Source organism: Poecile atricapillus, chromosome 1 (assembly GCF_030490865.1).
Source record: "Poecile atricapillus isolate bPoeAtr1 chromosome 1, bPoeAtr1.hap1, whole genome shotgun sequence".
NCBI lineage: Eukaryota > Metazoa > Chordata > Aves > Passeriformes > Paridae > Poecile > Poecile atricapillus.
This window is the reverse complement of record NC_081249.1, coordinates 148,742,767-148,762,191: the sequence shown is the minus strand read 5'-3', so window position 1 is coordinate 148,762,191 and position 19,425 is coordinate 148,742,767. Positions and strand designations below refer to the sequence as shown.

Here is a 19,425-nt window from a genome sequence, read left to right as displayed (position 1 = left end):
CAGTCCCAGCCTCTCCTTTCTATAGCTTATGAACACTCCAAATTATTCATGTTATTCATCCAAGACCATTCTGATTTTACTTTAAGGATTCTCCTCAGAGGAATATAGTCTGTGTTTCTGTCTCAGCTCAAAGGCAGAAATCTAGCTTTTCAGTACATATAGTTCATACAGTAAGTTCACTGTCTGACATTTACTACTCAGATTCATGAAATGAAGATTTATTTTTCTTACAGTTGTTGCTCCCTAGTTTGAATCTTAAACTTTAAAGAGCTTTATTTATTTTTATACTTTAAAGTGTACAAGTCTGAGGTTTTGACTGAATATTGTATACATGAGAGACTACAATATACGCCAGATATAAGATTATTGTTATCTGTGTTTACTAGTTTTGGCTCTTGTACTTGAAGCGCTTCAGATTTAATTTTCCTAGCTCAAATAAAAATATTAAGCTTAACTAAAATCAACTTCTTTGAAGTCATGCTAGTGCAGAAATTATGATCATACTACATGGGGAAACCTGTTTTGTTCCTGCTCATATAGTTAAAAAAGTAGTCCAACCATTCACTTTAGAAGGATAACAACTATAAAAATCTCCAACCAAAATTTCTGGTAAACACCAAGAAAAAGGTGAAATTAACTTTAAAGATGCTTTAAAAAATATAAGAAATTGTGTAGTGGGTGTTGCTGACTCTTTGGGCCTGAAGGTTCACTGCTCATTTGATCAGTGACTTCTGAAGCCACAAAGTCACAGAATAGAGTTTATACGTTTTCATTGCTTTGTTCCTCTTTACATATGTTCATGTTCCTTTACCTGTGTGGTCAGCTTCCAGGAAGATCTAATTGTAAGCATGAAATGGGAATTGTAAGCTTTTTTAGCCTACATGTAGGAGTCAGACTCATTCAAACTTCAGTGGAGAGAGGCATTTTCACTCCACAGACCTTGAACCAAAGAGATGGAGGCTGTAGGCCTAGAGGCAGATAGGAGCAGAAGCAGTAAGGCTAAAAATTCCAAACATGCCTCTCCCAATTCCCCACCAACATTCCTTCAGATACTGAGAATGACTAGACATTAAGAAAATGGAATTGTGTTTCCCAGCAGTAGCAGGTGTGGTGAATGGCAACTCCATCCCTTTTGCTTCTGGAACAGAAAGTGTGGTTCTGTAGCAGGAAGGCCTGAATGGGTGCCGAAGAAACCTCTGTCACATTTTCTGTCTCCACATTTGTGCTGACTTGATTTTTCTTGCTAGAAAAACTTCTTTCACCACTTTCAGGAGTACTCATTTTCTGTGAGTCCTTCTTGAGACACAGACTGTATGATTTTCACGTTGTGCCACAGCTGGCAATGTGCACTCCCAGCCCAGAAAGCCAGTTGTATCCTGGGCTGCATCCAAAGCAGCGTGGGCAGAAGGGTGAGGAAGGGGATTCTGCCCCTCTGCTCTGCTCAGACCCCACCTGAAACCCTGCATTCAGCTCTGGGGTGCAGCACAGGAAGGACATGGACCTGTTGGAGTGAGTCCAGAAGAGGCCATGAGATGATTCCATGGCTGGGGCACCTGTCCTATGAAGACAGGCTGAGAGAGTTTGGGCTGTTCAGCCTGGAGAGCAGTGGGCTCCAGAAAGACCTTTGCAGCCTTCCAGTAGCTGAAGGGGACTACAAGAGAGCTGAAAATAGACTTTTTACAAGGGTATGTAGTGATAGGACAAGGGGAAATGGGTTTAAGCTGAAAGAGGGCAGGTTCATATTAGATGTTAAGGGTAATGAGGCACTGGACCAGGTTGTCCAGAGAAGTTGTGGTTGCCCCATCCCTGGAAGTGTTCAGAGTAGGATGGGGCTCTGGGCAGCCTGGTCTACTGGAAGGTATCCCTGCCCATAGCAGGGGTAGAACTGGATGACCTTTAAGTCCTTTCCAATGCAAACCATTTTGTGATTCTATGTTGGGCATTCTAAATACAGTTGAAATAAATGGCAACGGAGGATCTAATCTCTACAATTCAACTGTAGGTATGTCAGGTTACATTTAGTCTAAATGTCTCTGGGTCTCAGTTTCCCATCTAAAATCAAGTCATCCCTCTGCTTCACAAAGATTTTGCAAAAATAAATTCCTTTGTGTGTATTACAAGGTTTTATTTAGTAGAACCGAGCCAGAGAAATCTATAAAGAATTAAATAATTACCCATTTAGCAGACAGTCTGAGTCATGTTTAGTAAGTAAAACATGAAACTAGTCGAGCAGGGAGATTAAAATGAAGTAGCCTTATCTTGTCTTATGCAGAATCCCTGCTGAAAGTAATTATGATGGAATTACAATGCCTTCGTGTCAAAGGAAAAATGAGTTGCCCACACAACATTGATCTGTCCTAAATCTTGTTTCACTTAAACTTGCCAATTTTACTTGACTACATTTGAATAAAAAAATTATTTTAAAATTTTATTTTAAGGGTCATGCAATTCAATAAAAATAGTTTCCTCTTTTTTTGTTTTTTGCAGTAGTATAGATATTTCACTTTTAATGCTGCATGGAAATTGGCTGTTGCTGGGTAAAGAAATAATGTGGAAATAATTGAAATTTCATTGAAAAACAAAATACTTGTAATTAAGGTGAAGCTTTTAAATGTCAATTATACAAGTCAAGGGTTAGAGAGTAATTTATGGAGTGCTTGAAGACAAGGTTTTCTATACATCACTCATGTGTCTGACTGAAAACAGCTTAAAAAATTGGTTAATCTGGGACAAGGAGTTCAAAAAGTTCTAATGCTGGTCAGATAGGATATAACTCAGACATCTAATGCATACTCATAAGTCTAAGTGGTTTCTCAGTCAAATTGCCAGGGTATGAAATCATATGAAAATAGGCAAGTAAGTACCATTTCTGTGGCAAACAAAAAGGATAACAGCAATTCTTTTTGCCCTTGTACCTCATAGGAACTACAACTTACTCTCTCTGCTTTTGTTTACACTATCTACTTCTCGAACTGGAGATTATTTCCAGGGCATTTGGAGAATGTTCAAGATTTTCATTCAAAGAAGTAAAAGATCTTGTTCACAGTAACACAAGTAGTAGAACATTTTATTTTTTCAAGTGCAGTGTTTCTAGAGATTTTTTGTGTCTTACAAATCCTACTTGAATTTTGATAGCACAGGTTAGAAATACCTGTTGGAGTTTGTGCACAAATTTGGCAATAATGTTTATGACTTATTTAATATGGGCTTTAGCTTATACAAGATACCTGATCTCTTAATATTTGGGCATTATAATTATTGCAGCTATTCTGAACAAAAAGCAGTATGATCTTGAATAAGCTCTGAACCACCCCTAAAATATCACCAAAATGTGCCATCTTTCCAGTGTTACTCATTCAGCATTATCTGTATGCTGCCTCTCCTCCTAAGAACACAGAATGCACCTCATATTTTTTTCATACAAAGGTAAACATTTAATTAAAATTACTCTGAAGAGAAGAAATCCCTCTTTGCTTCTTTCAATTCTCAGCTATGAAGCTTATGCTGCCAGTTTGTAGTAGCCAGTTGATTTTTTTGTTAGCTTACTGTGGTTTGCTATTTTGTGTCATTTTTTTTTTTCTGTATATATCACATATCATATTCTTCCTGTTTTCTCATTGTGAGGTGTTCAGCTTGCAATTTTAGTTGGCATGTAAGATTTCTTTGAATCATCTTCTGGAATAAATAAATGTGTTGATTTTACCTCTCCAGGACAATGTCAATTTATGTTGAGAGGTGACTAATCTAAGAAAACTGCCTTTTGCCTTTTCATCCCATATTGTTTGAAATACTGGATAATACTTTTTTTTTTTTAATACTGTTCCTGTAAAAGGAACCACCCTTATGTTTCTATGGTGTATTCATCAATCCACCTCCACTGTCCTGTTTGAATAGTAGTTAGGATTAACCATAATCTGACCATAGAATTCCATATGTGTGTTCATAGTCTACTGGGAGACAATTATCAAAATTCAGTAAATCTCTATGTAAAGTGTAGGTGATTAGAAAAAAACTCAGAAAAGAGAGCTCAGTAATATATGGATGAGGACATATTCAAGATTTAAAATTTACTTTTGTTCAGTGTCTAATCTACCAAGTGTAACACTTAATAAGTTGTAAAAGTCTGCTCCTAAAATTATTCTGGCTTGAAATAATTTTCTGTTTATTTCTGCGCACTGGCTCCAAAAGAGAGATTTCTTGTGTGGAATACCATATTATTTATTACTCATATTTCAGTTTTGGTGAGCTGAATCCCACCATCAGCGTGCTTGTTTTAAAAATTGTGTTAATGAGTAATGTCTACTGCTTTCATATTCCTTATGCTCACTTTTCCTTCCAATTCAGAAGTGGTCTCAGTATAATTAGAAAAAATTATTCTGTTGTTTTGAACTGACTTTAGTCCTAACTCAGATGGCCATTAAGCATTCTCTTAAGACCGTGTGTGTTCAGCTCAGTGTAAAAGCATTGTTTGAATAAGAATTGATTCCTGAAATTGAAATATTGCATGTTGTAATAGGATTTTTTAATCCTCACAAACTTTATTGAATTTTTTGTGAAGTACACAATTCCAGATACACTTTTTCTTTTTTTTTTTAACTAGACAATCTTTAAGGTCCCTTCCAACCCAAGCCATTCTTGTGTATGTTTTTTTAATAACTTTATTTTTATATTCCATATGAATTAAATCAAAGCTATTCTCTCTGTTCCTCAGGATTGATTTAACACATTTCTTTTAATGAAATCAACATTGTATTTCACTGCATTTTTTAATTTGCTCCTAGTTTAACCTTATGGATATTGCTTAGAATACCACACCAAAATCAGTTTTTATAAGTATTATCAGAGCAGCTTGAGACATTGTTATTCATGGTTTAGTTTTCTCTTATCTGTTTATTTAGAGACACTGAATAATGTATGTTGCACTCTTAGAGGATAAGAAGGTGTTTTAGGCAGAAGACACTGTGCAAACCCCTACAGTTATAAATCAGATCACATGTGATTGAAATTTGTTTAAAGCAGGCAGATATTTCAGAGACCATTCAAACGGCATGAGTACGGTGTATATGGTACAGAACTCGGGTCATGAAATTACTAATAAATCACATGCAGAACAAAAGCAGCAGCAGCATACTTTCCCACGTCACAGCAGATACCTTGTCCTCATAAAGCTGCTGAAGTTTTAAGGAGGCTGCATGAGTTCCGCACTTTCTCACCAGGAGCAAGTGCAGCAGGTGTGCAATACCTCCTCAACAGGCCTGCCTGGTGTTGGGGACAGTGAGAACACGGTTCTGAAATTGTTAACAGCTGCTGTGCTTTGCTTACCCTGCTTCCTTCATTACAGCTTGGCGAGCTCGTTCCCTCTGCTGTACCTTAGTCCTCTGTGTCTGCCTATGTTTGGGTTTCTGCTGGTGGTTCCACGTTCTGCATGCTTTCCTCAGAGTGGAGCAATGTGCTTTCCCATAAGTGATAAAGGTTATGGGTCAGCCTCCTGCAGGCTCTGTGTTCCTGAGAAATGGGCTCTTTCTGTTGGTGGTAACTCATGTTTTGATGTCACTGTTCTGAATTGTTCTTCATGTTGTAATATTGAGTTAAAATGTACTCCCGTGAGAGTTAGCTTTTCATATTGGGCTGGAAACTCTTCATCTTCGTCTAGCAATTTGTTTTATTATAACCAATGGCTTTTAATTGTACCTCCCATAATGAAGAGCTGACTTAATACTCTGTGCTAATCTTGTTATGACTTTAAAAAGGTAAGTAATTTCTCTAACAATTCCTAACAATCATGGTAGAGTGTTAAAGGGTTTCTCAGTTTTCTTTTTTCATTATTTTTCACATGAATTTTTCACTTGTAGCATGAACTTTTCTTTGTGTCTTTCTCTATTTTTCTTGATTTTTTAGACTGATTTTTATTTGCAGCAAAACATATTATGTAAATTTAAATTATTCCAGTTTAGTACAGCCACTGATTTTGTTTTTCAGACCTATCATGACAGATAGAAGTTCCTGCAGGACTCTTTATTTTTACCATTCCCTTTATTTATTTTTAAGTACTTTATTTCACATTCTATTTACTACTTCAGCCTCTGGGAGAAAGCTTACCCTGCATTCCAGCATGATGAAGTTACATTTTCAAGAACATAAAATCCAGTTTTCTTAAAATACAGAGTAATGTGAACTGAATGCTTTGGGTTTGGTTACATTCTGTCTGAACTATGCAGGGGAATGGTACTGGCTGGTAGCCCAGTGTATCTTCTGCCAAGATAGATTGTGAGCCAAGAGGCTGTAGAATGGACAAACAATAAATCTATATTTTCCCTGTGAAGGAAAAGACAGCCATAGGTTATTTCTGTAACTACCTGTGAATAAGAATTACAGTAAATTCTCTGAATAATAACTCTCCCCAGTCAGTCATGGTACTACATGCAATGTAGCATGGATTCCTCAGTTAACAATAGCTGTGAAAAGAATACAGTTTTTTTTATAAATGTCACAAATAACAAAGTAGTAAAACATGCAAATAATGAATATTTTAAAAGACACTTAAAGCACATGACCCCATTTATAAAAAGCTCCATTGCTGCCAAAACTGTATGTGTTAGGAAACTGGTGGGTTTTATTCAAAATCATTTTACTGGAGTTTTGATTAAAAATAACATTTAGGATAAAAATGTGTGATTCATATTAAACAGAAGTATTATGTAATAGCTAATTTTGATGTCAGTTATGTTAAACCATGGTTTGTATTCTGCAGCTGTGAGCATAGGTTGGGAAACGATCAAGTCTAGCTGATCAAGCCTTTTATTTTATTATCATGGATTCCTCTTCCACAGCTGCTTTTAAAATTTGTGGGAAGCAAATTATTTCTCATACTGCATATGTTGCCCATCAGGTGAGTGATGACATGGAAACTTTAGGCTGGGTGTAAGAAATCAAAAAGTAAATATGAAGTCCTCTGTGTGCACAGAATTAAAAAAATGACCTGTAAGAGGCTGTATGTTGAAGCCAGCTGTCTTTTGTTACCATTGTCATTTGGACATTTTAAGAGCAAAACTTTGTCAGCACGTTTTTTATATTAGAAGATTTGATCTGCAAATCTCAGCTGCTCTGTTCATTATAAATCTCTTGTTTTTGTCCATACACTAGCTCCACTATAGGTTGGAAGGGCTTAAAGATGAACTGAGGAGGAATAGAGGCTACAACTCGAGAGTAACTATTACTGCTCAAAGGAGCTGTTTTCCATTCGCAAACATTGCTTTGCGCTATGGGTTTGGGCTCCTTCTGTTCCTCCACTTTGTTGAAAGACTCTCTTGACTTCCATTTTACTTCTTTAGCACTGTCTTTGTCTGCTAACATTTTTCCTCCTTCTCTAGTAGCTTTTATCTGTGTCCTTTGGATCACATATTTTACTTAGTTTGTTTTAGTAGATTGTTTCAAATGTTTGTGTTTTGTATTTTTGGTTTTTTGCCTTTTTCTTTAGGACTGTGTTATCTCACTGAATTTCATTCCACAGTTGCTGAGTCGCTTGGTTATTTTGCAGCAGGTCCATTCCTCATTTTCTCTTTTCATGTTTTTCAGTGAGAAATAAGAGAGCCTCTTCCATTTTAAACAGTAGTCTTACACACATAGGCCCATGTCTCCTTTTGCATTCACCATCTTCTGCCTTGCCACATCCATCCTGCTTCTCTCTCCCTCTCAAACTGTGCTTCTCTTTCTTTTGTGTTTTCTTTCCTGCCATTATACCACCTTTTTTGGTCCAGAATTGTCCTTTGGTAAATTATAGGTAAATATTTACTTCTTCCAAAGAGAGTTCATTTTATGCCTTTGAAATCTGGTAAAACAACTCTGGGCCAAATTTGGGCATCATTAATATTTTGTTTGCAGTTTTCTTGTATAGTATTTTTGGTGGGAAGGGGGGAGGGTGTGGGGTTTTTCTGTTTGTTTTTGTTAAACAAGAGTTTTTTTCAGGGAAGGACACCATAACCCACTCTAAGTTGCAACATTACTTTCCATAAGTTATTCCATTACAATAAGTAGATTGTGTTGCGCTGTAGAATCCAATTTTTTTATGTGACTATCTATTTGGGGCAAGCTGCTGTGGACCAGAAGAAAGAGGTTTAGAAGCTGGGACATGGTTTGTTTCAGCCTTAAATGGTTGCTCCTTTGTGAAGTCAGCTTTTGAGCAGCTGGGGGTTTATCATTTTTTATCAGTTGTTAGATCATACATATTCACTTCCTAGGCAAATTTTCTGTGACTGCAAGTGCAGAGCAAGGTCTGAAAGATAATCTGGATTGACTCCTTTGCTTTTGCAGCAGAGACAGATGTTCTGCTGGGAAATTACACCCTCAGCATCACCTGTGCTATTCCACTTCTTCCACTACATGTGCACACTTTTACTTTATTAGTATTCTCATTGAAATTTAAAATATCTTTGTCAATAAAGTAAAAAAGAAAGGAATTCAGTTCTTACTGTCTCAGATGTTTGTCTTCCTGTGAAGTTTACTTTAGCTGGGGTTTTGTCCACACAAAATGCTTTTTATTCAAGTGCTGACAGTTCAGTCTTCTGGCCTGACAGTAGTCCATCTGAAAACTTGAAGGTTCAGGGTTATTATACATGGTGCTGTCTTTCCAAACCTGAGAAGAACTAACAAGAATTGATGCTTCCCTACAGATAAAATTTAAACTGTGTTGTGTTTACAAGGCTGATACTCTTTAAAATAAAAACCAATTCTTTTTTAAATCTGTGTGGTAAACAGAATTGTACATATCCGGTGTTACCAGAATACTAGACCAATGTGAGTGTCCAATTTCCCTGTAGTCAGATCGATTTATCTGGAATAGCACAGTGGTAGCTAAGCATCAAGGAAGAGGGTTTGCTGAGAAACATGTCATTCTCACACAGTTACTTTTTAAAGTAGAATTCCACTACAAAATTCATAGTGAACATAGCAATTTTTTTTAACCAAATAGGAACAGCAGAGTAAATTTATCAGCTCCATCCAGGGGCCATTTTTACTGCTGTGTGTCAGTTACACAATTGTGAAGAATTCTTATAAAACATCTTCAGAATCAATGTAATTGAAAGAAAATATTTTAAACTCTCAATACTTGAAAATATCAGCAATAGAATTTTAAATTGGGTCATATACTTTTGTTAGTAATCTGTCTAATCATCCAACAGGATCTAGATTCAGAGCTACTGTAATTACAGCTGTATAAGAAAATGTGGATTTTCTGTTGAAACTTAACACATAATTTTAAGCACTGTTCTTTAATTTTTCTCACTTACTCTCCTTAGGCTATCTTGTTTCTTATGGAAGGGATGTGGAATCAAGTTGCTTGTATCAGATTCTGATCACCAACTACTACCCTTCTGCTTAAATATACTTACCTCATGCAAAATATGTAAGAACGCTGCTGAAAATATGTATAGCCTCTGTCTTAGATCCCAGGAGCTTGCCCATTTTATCTCTGTATTTTGCATTCTTGTTAACTTCTGTAGCTCATAGACTCTGTGCTCTCTCTGCAGGTCCAGTCTAGGTGCAGCAGCAAGGAGAACATCCTCAGAGCAAGTAAGTGCAGAAACTTCTTAGCTTGATTGAGGAAATAAGACTGCTCAGAAAACAGCAAGTGATAGTCAGATCAGAGGTGGGACTAAGTGAGTTTGCAGCAGAAATTTAATAACTTAAGACAGTGAAATCCTGTCCAAAGGTAAAACTGTAAATAGCTCAAAGTGTTCATATATTAATGGAGAGTCACCCTTTAATTTATTCTTCCAAGTTGTTTTTCTGATGATGTGGAGGTCTTTGTTGCTTGTGATGTTTTGTTTTAAGTGATCATGTGTGTGCAGCCTTTATGGGCAAGAATTAATGCTCAAAGACAGTAAAAATGGAAATTCTCAACTTGAATATACATTATTTTTATTTTCATACTTCATCTTTAATTTGAGTGTTGGATTACATACAACCAAACCAAAAAATGCATAGGTTAAGAATTCACATTTGATCCAGATGATGTCTAGTTTAATTTGCACAATTATTTTTCTTTGTGTTGTGGGAATCTTTTCTAGTCTAAAATTTGATCCACCATATGTGTGTGTATATATATATATGTATAATGACAGGACTAGGAAGTTGTTTTGGTGGTAAAAGAGCAGGCTGTCAAGAATTTTCTACCTTATGCAACCAATTGAATTAGCTGCTTCAAAGCTAGAGGATTATTTTGTCATACAAAATGCAGCTTAATGTTAAGTAGTTATTTTTAGAGCTGACATTCCACATTAGTGAAAGATAACTTGGTAAAGTCTGAGGAGTTGTTTAATGTCATTTGCTTGTAGTCAAAGTACTGTTTAGTAATTTTACAATTTAAAAAAATCATTTGTTTGTCTCTGGCTCTATTTAAATCAGTGATACCTCTAATAGAAGAGTTAGCATTTGTTTGTAGGAAGAAGTGGGAGAGAGAAAGGTTAGTAGTTACACCAGCATCGTCTTTCCTTTCTTCTTTATAGTTATTCATGATAGTGTTAAACCTAAAGGAGCTCAATTTTTCTTGGCTTTTCCTGCAGAAATAATGAGTGTTACTTTTGGTGTTGGAAAAAAGATGTCAGAGATTAGGGAATTTTATCTATTTTCAAAAAGTCTGTGTTGGAGAAGGCATTTCTCAGAAGATTTTAACAGAACCTTTGACTTAAGCAAATGACATGCATTAGGGACAGACTTGCGAATCTGAAGGTTGTTCTCTGGGGACCATTCAAAGCATTCAAAACCTGTGAATTCTATCACTTTTTAAGGTTTAAAGAGGTGAAATGTGAGTTTCTGCCATAGCTAACAGTGAGTTTTAAGTAGCAGTGAAATTACTCCTAGAATCAGTAAAAGCATCAAGTAGCAATAGCGTAAAGGTTGTTCACTGCCGCACAATTCCCTCAGCTTTCATTGCTGTGACATATTTTTTCTTAGCCTCTTCCTTCATATTTTCCAACTTAAAACATCAGGAAAATTTTTTAGCATGTATTGTGTGCAATCTGCTGGACCTGCAGGAACAACAGTGCTGCTAAAGCAGGGTTTCCTTCTCCTTGCAGAGGCGGGTATGGGAAGTTTAACTGTATTTTCACAAATGCTTTCCTTTTCCTCTTTAATGATGTTGTGAACAAAACCCAGGCATAATAACTGGAAATGTAACCTTGCTAGGGAGATCCCCGTTGTTAAAACCAGGAATGCAGTTTTTCCATTCGTTACACTTTTATCTTACAATAGTTTAATTTGGATCATTTCTCCCTAGTTTTCGTATGAGAAAGTTAGGTTTAAGAGTTTGCAAAGTCTTAATATATTTAGAAAATGTCTCATCAGCTGTTTCTCTCTTCCTCAGAATGCCAACTGCTATATTAAGGAAAAGAATTAAGTCAATTAGAAATTATTTGTGCTAGACAAATTCACAGTGCCTGCTTTTTTCATTATGCTATCTTCTAAATAAGTACAAAGAGATTGTTCAAATAATTTCTTCCAGAATCATTCATGGAAGAATTAGATGGGCAGTTTTACTTGTCTCTACTTCTTCCTCTGAAAGGTATTACTGTGTTAATAGTAAAAAATAATTAGCGAACAATCTCTCACATAAAAAGGCAAGTGTGTGTTAGTGCTGAAAAGTATTGTGTATATAGATTAATTAAGAAAACTCCTCTTCTGAAGGAAGGACTTAGACTGCGTAATTGTTGTGCCATTTTTTACTAGCTTTTTATTAGAAGACTATACTTCAAGCAATAATCTATTTTTTTCCAGAATCTGAAGGCATGTGCAGCATCAAATGAGATATTTATGTAGTGACTTCAAAGCAAAACATGTCATTAAAATTAGTTTCTGTATTGTAATTTATGTTACTTAGGAATATCATTACATATCACATATAGAACATCATCCCCCTTGGCTCCCATAAATACCTTTTTGTTCTAGGAAAACCCTTTCAAGTTACTCTGCAATTGTAATTCTCCTAATCTTTTGGGTTATATCTGTTACTCTTGTTTATGTACTCCTGCAATAGTTCTCTCTGCAGTTGCTTATCTTCACTTGCAAAATCCTTCAAAGCTTGTTGTCCCCTTGTTTAATCTCTCAGTAAATATCATGAAATCAAACATGCTGTTGGCTTCATTTTCAATCAACTTCTGTCATATTTTCTCCCTACCTGGCCCTCACACCTGGGAAAAACAAGCTTTCCTTAAGTTGTCCTACTGCCTCCACTCCAATCATACATTTAAATGATGTTTTGCTATGGTGACAACAAAACCTTTACAATGGGTAGGATGCCCGCTAGCTGGAGACAGTGTCTGCTGGCTTGACTGCCCAGTGGCTTCATTGTGTTTTCTAGATGTTCCTTTGGAACCTTTTGACTGCCGTCTCACTCTTGGATTGTAGACTCACTGGCACAGTGTCCACTGTTGCACTGTATCTGTGCATGTTGAGATGTGTTTGTGCGGAACAGAATGCAGTGAATTGTCCTGAGTTCATAGAACGGAATTAGTCTCAGATTGTCATACTCAGTGTAAATTACTGCATCACCTGGAAGGGCTACTGTTTTAGATTAACCAATATTTTCATGCTCATCAAGACTTCTGGTATGCTCTTCATTATAGATAAGGATATGCACTCTCTTGATTCTAGTTGAATGCAGCGTGTTCCCAGTGTTGGACATGAAAGCTCAATAGTGATAACTAACTAATTTAATTTGCTCCAAGTGCCAGATTAGTTTCAGTAAAGTGGTTTAAATGAATATCACTACACAAATCTGCTCACTGTAGCACACATGAACTTGTTCTTTCTCATTGCAGGTCACAGTGCTGTTGACATTACCAAGGTAGCAAGAAGACATCGCATGTCACCATTCCCATTGACATCTATGGACAAGGCCTTCATCACAGTTCTGGAGATGACCCCAGTGCTTGGAACAGAAATCATCAATTACAGAGGTATTATTAAGTTGGATTCTTTGTGAGCATGAGGGTGATTATTTCCCTATTTGGCAGCCTTCTTGCTCTTTTATTAATGTTGTAAGGTGTCTGAAACAGTGATCTCTCCAGGAGAAACTGCTTTAGGAAATACCAGTAATAGGGGAAATCTTTCCAAGTTAGGAGAATGTCAGTTGAACTCAGTGGTGCTCCCTGAAGGAGTCTAATGGATAAAATAAAATACATGAATTAATGTTCTTCCTGTTTGTATTATATGCAGCAAACATATTATACTCAAACTGAATGTGCCTCAGCAGACTTTGCTGAGATGCTTAGATTCCAAGTAGCTCTAAGCTGTACTGTGCTTAGTTCCCTCTCTCTTACTGTGGAAGATTCTCACTAAGCCCTTTTCCAATCTGAGATTAATGATGAAAGCAAAGTGATTATTGATTTCTGATCACTTTTTTCTATGTCTATAGCTTTAACAGTTTATCTCAGTCTTTTTTTCCAGTTTCTAATTAAATTCCAGAATTTTCCTCATCTTCTCATAAATACAATTCCTTTTCTTTTCTACCACTACGTGATCATTTTCTGAAATTACTTCCTTTAATGTTTGATCTATAGAAACTTTGTAATTAGAGAGTAACTGGTTTTGATTTATGTGGTGAGGTTGTCTTCAAAAGCACCAAACAGTGAGCAAAATACCAGACTTTGTGACTTTGTGACTGTATCTATACTCATGAATAAGTAGGGATAGATGAAGTGATTTTCTGGCCCTAAAAGGAATTATCAGGGCACCACTCATGCTTTTTCAGCTAAACTATCCTCCTTCCTGAAATACTGTTCATAATGTCTATTAGGTGCCTCGCTAGCTTCTTCTGTTCCTTACATCAGGCCTAGGGGTTATCTGGGAGAATGGTCTTGGCACATAACAAAACCATGACAGGAAATACACTGACAAATAAACCTAAACTAGGTAGGGAAGCAGATACCTGTTCCAGGGATTCTTCCAGACTGTCCAAGAGTTAGGTGGTGAACAAAGAGATTGTGGAACCATAAACCTTGAAAGACAAAAACATTTAGGACATTGGTGTGCTACAGACAGCAGAGACACATGAATGGTTTTTGAATGGAATATTCTGTCTTCTGGCTTGGAGGTTCAAAGTTTTCATGCTCTTTGCGAAATCTGTGTGCTGCCAGAAGCCTTTGAGATGTCTTCATATTGCATACTGATTTAGCAGAATGTATGTAATATCACACCTGTGCATTTAGTGACTCCAAGTTCAGTGCTCCCCTGTGCCTTGGCAGCAGGATTTCTGAGAAAATGCTCCTTATGCTGCATTTAGAACAGCAGCAATACTGGATCAACAAGGAATATGCATAGTACACCCTGCACTTTCATAATGGTGTGCAGATTAGAAGGCACTAAGGCATAAATGCCTGAGCATAACTATTTTTGGGCCTTTTTGGGTAGCTGTCAGTTAAATGTCTCCTCTAAGACAGCCCTTTGTAAACATTATGATGAGCTGTGGTGTTGGGTACATTCAGTCCAAACAAATGCTATGTATGCAACCCTGAACTCCTGAAATAAAGGATGAAAGACTGGCATCTGCCTCCCTGAAAAATAAGCACATCATATATTTATTTTGGTATGTCAGATACAGTTAAGGTACTGTAGGATTATTATTCTTCATTGAATAAAAGAAGTTTTGATTCTAAGTCCAGAACATATGTATTGTTATTCCTGGCAACTGAGTTTGCTGAGTCACTTTAGTTTTGACCCTCTTCCCCCTCACCCAAAACACAAGCGTTAGATCAATGGTAGCATAATTAATGTTCACATAATTATACCAATAGTTCCTTCATATTTTTGCACTGTAGTGCAAAATTTTATCTTGCAATTTGTTTTTCAAGTAGTATACACTTATTTTAGCACTGCAAGATTTCCAAGTATATAGTATGAAATTTCAGGATGGAGCCTATAAAGAGACAGCCTAAAGGACGTGCTTGTGTCTGTGATACTGTAAATTCTATTCTCCTAATCTACAGATACAAATCTCAGGACAGAAATGCATTTCCTGAAGTTCTTAAGTGATCATCGTAATGTTATACAGACAAATACATGGAATTTTTTGGTATAGACATATGTGTTTGTGTGTGCATGTGCACACTGTTATGTGTTTGATAAAAAACGTTAATTTTGAAGAATGCAATGAATTAAGAACCATTTTTTGAATTAGTTACAGGTTCGTTTTTTGCAGTTTTTTTGTAATATACATCTAATTTCAGAAAATTGTAAAAATTCAGTTCTGGACATCTGAAGATGTATTTAGAAAAGCACTATTGTGCTGTCTTGGTTTTCTTTGTGATTTTGTGTCTAGAATTGCCACTGAGCTTCTGTAAACTATCTTTCAGGAGCACAGTTTCTCCCCAAGGAAAGTGAAATGTGCAAAATTCCAGGAGTGTTAATTGCCTAATTAATTTAACCTGATTTAGTTAAAACTAAGTGTATTTCATTGTATTCATCCTTGTAAATAAAGCTGCTGAAAGCTATTCTGTACAAATACCCAGTACAGTCCTGATTTTATTCTTGATTAAGTCAAGGTATGCTGTAGTCTCTCAGATCTATCGATTCTCTCCTACTCTAAGGGAGAGGATCATTAAAATTATGTTTTGAAACATGACTTTCATGCTGGTATGTTGCTCAGTGACTGCATAGATCATTTAACCTCTTTCACATTTAAAAAAAAATGGACAGTCCTAAAGCATTTTACAAAAGTGTCACAAACCAAAGGCATATGGAGCATATTTCTTACCTGTCATCATCAATATCTGGTATGAAACCCCCAGCTAGGCTTTTATTCCAAATAAATGCAGTTACCTGAGTATAGCTCCATGGGCACATAAGGCTAAGTTTGTAGACAGCATGATTATGATTATTCTTCTGAAACTAAAATGCAGAAGCAATCTGCATTTTATAAGCTTAAGCCAGAGAACAGCACATTTATTCTAGTCTAGTCCAAGAGTCTAACTGATTGTTTTGGTAGCATTGACTTTCAATTCACACTGAAGTGCTACCAGGGCAGTATTTACAAAACCCATCACATCCCAGTACTAGATCTGTCTTACTGCTGTGCCCCAGAGAAATCAAACATCTTCACAGAACACTACCAGGTTCACCACCTAAGCTTAGCAAGTACCCACATTTGAAAAGTGAGTTTAATGTGATGCTCCATTTTGTGTCAGAAAGCTATGGGCATCACAAGGGGCAGTTTGATAACATTAAAATTCTTCAGAACATTTTTATGAATTACAATTAATCAAAATAGGGTCAAACAGTATTTTTAGAATAATTTCTTTAATAAAAGAGAGTACAGAGGTACTCAAGATTGTCCTCTAGTTGCTGACTTGCTTCATTTTAAATGCCTATGGCTGTTTCAGCAAATAATTCTTACATTTTTCTTCTTGTAATGAAACTCATTCCCATTACTGGCTAGCCATTTATTCCTTTCAAATATTGCATGGCAGTATGCCAAGAACTTACTGTTCAACTTTGCTCTAATTGGTGTGATTTTGCATGCAGACAAGAAGCAAAATGAAGGCACAACATGCCTGCTAAAATTAGAAGTATCACTTTTGTGTGAGATTTCGTGGTGTCTATGAACAAAGGGTGTTTTTAGTAGGCCTTTGATAGCTGCCCTTTCTGTGCTGTAATTTAAATGTCTGTGTCTGCATTCTTTTTCTCAGTCTAAGTGTACAAGCTTTTGTGAGCTTTCTAATAACTTCTATATTGTGTATCAGAGGCACTGATATGCAGGTTTGCACAGGTGAATTAATGGCTACTACAAAAGTGCTTTTTTTAGTTGCTTTTAACAGGTTTTAGCAGCATTTTCATGGCAATACTTCTTTTGGCATTGCAGCATGAATAGTAACTTCAGGCTGAAAGTTGATACAATGGATATGAGCACAATGATGTTACAGTTACAATAATTATTTGCTAACTAAATCATTCTGCGTTAATAAGTAAAATATAGTCTTCATTATAATACCACTTCACTGGAGTTGAATGTTTTCAAATCGAGTTGGTGCACTTTTTAACAAAATCTGTCCATTTAGTGTGCAGCGCTGACTCTTCTGCCTTCCCGGTGAAGCCCACACGCATTTCCCTGTCTGTAAAAAAAGAAACACACTTTATGCACTTCTCTTTTTTGGCATGTCTCAAAGATCATAATCTCTAAAGCACATATCCACACAAATTCTCCTGGCAGAAGTAATCATGCATCCTCTCACTCCATCATACCTTCAGCTGGATATTGCCTTTTGGTGCCACAACATGCCTTCGGAGCAGTGGCCTCTATTATGAGCAAGGCTTCCCTTTTTCTACTTAGACATACTGGAAACAAGCCAGTCTCAGTAGTTCTGACCCATGTGTCCCTTCCCAGTACATCTAATCACACATGTAATAAGTCTGCTTTCTGTCTCACACTATATCAAGGGGCAAGTTACATATTTTCCACTCTGTTCCATATCATACTAAAAAATAAAGCTCTTGCTGGTGTCATAAAAGTACCAGCCACTTGACTGAGGGTGAAGTAATTCATATCAGTCTCTACAGGGAATCTGAACCAAATTACAGCTCATCAGTCATAGCTGCTGAGTGAAGAGGAAAAGTATGTTTGAAACAGCTATTAAAATATTTAGTACTATAACAGTGTAAATTTATATAAATAATTCTGACACTTATGTGCACGCACTCTGCATTAAGCAGAAATGCTCTCAGCAAACAGGTGAAGCTAATCTATTGCAAAACACCTTTGTCAATTTATAAAAACTGGTCCATCATTATTGTTCTCAATTCATCACCTCTCACCTTCTGTGCACAGGATTCACTTTTGGAATGTGATTTTACAAGTTTTTCAGAAGGAAATATAATAAAAGTTCAAATAAAGAAAATAAAGAAAATACATATATTTAAGAGCTCTTAGGGGAAAAACTTGTCCTGAAGAAACAAATACTTGTTTTTCTGTCTGGTCCTTAATCAGAGCTATCACCTTTGGGCTTGGATGCTGGAAACTCAAAATCTACTGTCAGCAATTTCCCCATAACCAGGAGCACAGACTTCAGCAAATCCTTTATCATTACTTTAAGACTCCAGTCTTTTTTCTTGTCAAAATCAAAAGCCTTTAGAGGTCTATATGTCCCATACACATACATTTCACCTATTGGACAGCACAGCTGTTAACTTTGTTTCCCCCTTTCACTCACTGTAATGACACAGAGCATGGTCTTTTCTCTTTTTTCTAGATGGAATGGGGCGAGTCCTTGCTCAAGATGTATATGCAAAAGATAATCTACCACCATTTCCAGCATCAGTAAAAGACGGTTACGCTGTCAGAGGTAAACACTCACTTTGTGGACATGAAGTATAGTGTCTGCAACTTTATAACATGTTAATTCACCTGTTTTGGATCCAGCAGGGGTTATTTTAGTTTAGATTTGCTACAGATCATTGCTGAAGTTACAGTTATATAATGCTGCTGTCTTGAAGGAGGGCCGTAAAGCCAAGTTCAGATCTTTTAGGTGGATACAAGTGTACAAGAGCAAATGTACACCCATGTGTGCTCCCAGATGTGCGCCTCCAGTGCTAGTGCATTTATTGGAAACATTTAAAATTCAGGAGAATAACAGGACACCTGTTCCTGAATTACAGATTCATCTTCTGTTCCTCTGTTGTAGATTTAATGAGGATTTTCTTTTACATCTATTACTTTGTTGAACTGATACAGATAATGATTGCATCAGAGAATTTTCAAAAAAACTTGCCATTATGTTCTCTTACCGAGATGCGTCAAAAGAAGAGGTTCTTACTTTAAAAATACTGCAGCTGCCATATATAAATTAAATTAGTTGTGTGACCTTTTTCATTTCAAGCAGCAAATATGATTTCCCAAGAGACCTGAATTCGTACTCTGCTTTGCCACTAGGTGCTGCATCATTTTGAGGCAGTTGCTTCTCTGAGCATCAGTTTTTCCCTTTGTAAAATAAGAATAATGGTGCTCACCTCATATGTCTGTGAAGGAAATACAGAATATACAGAATTGAACATTATACTAGTAGTGATTTAATTGTGGCAGTGGTTGAATCATCATAGCACCGTGTTGAAATTTGTACACAATAGCCGACTTTCTTCCAGGGATGTTAAAATACCTTTTTTGTTACTGGCAGTTGAAACCATGGAAGGCAACTGCCCATGAAATGGACTGTCTGCAGACCCAGGCAATGGATGTCACCCAGTAGCTTCCCCATTCATTTGATATAAAAATAAAATTTCTGGTCCACAAGATGAGTGTGTGTGAGAGACAGGCAGACCAAAATGACTAGTAATAGCAGGAAGGAAGTGCATATGTAGCCAGAGAAATACAGGCAACATAACACTGAGAAAAGCTGAGAGGGAGCTCTGAGTAGAATGCTGAGTGACAAGGGCCTTGGGATC

General features: G+C 36.6%; 1 protein-coding gene across 12 annotated transcripts in view; it reads left to right on the top strand.

The window, feature by feature from the left end:
• Positions 1-19,425, top strand: part of GPHN (gephyrin) — a 276,397-nt gene that overhangs the window by 214,923 nt on the left and 42,049 nt on the right. For all 12 annotated transcript variants that reach the window (XM_058832193.1, XM_058832174.1, XM_058832165.1 and 9 more), the window contains 3 exons: positions 9,528-9,570; positions 12,816-12,953; positions 18,237-18,329. In XM_058832193.1, the coding sequence (XP_058688176.1) occupies positions 9,528-9,570; positions 12,816-12,953; positions 18,237-18,329 (274 nt within the window). The remainder of the gene's footprint in view (positions 1-9,527; positions 9,571-12,815; positions 12,954-18,236; positions 18,330-19,425) is intronic.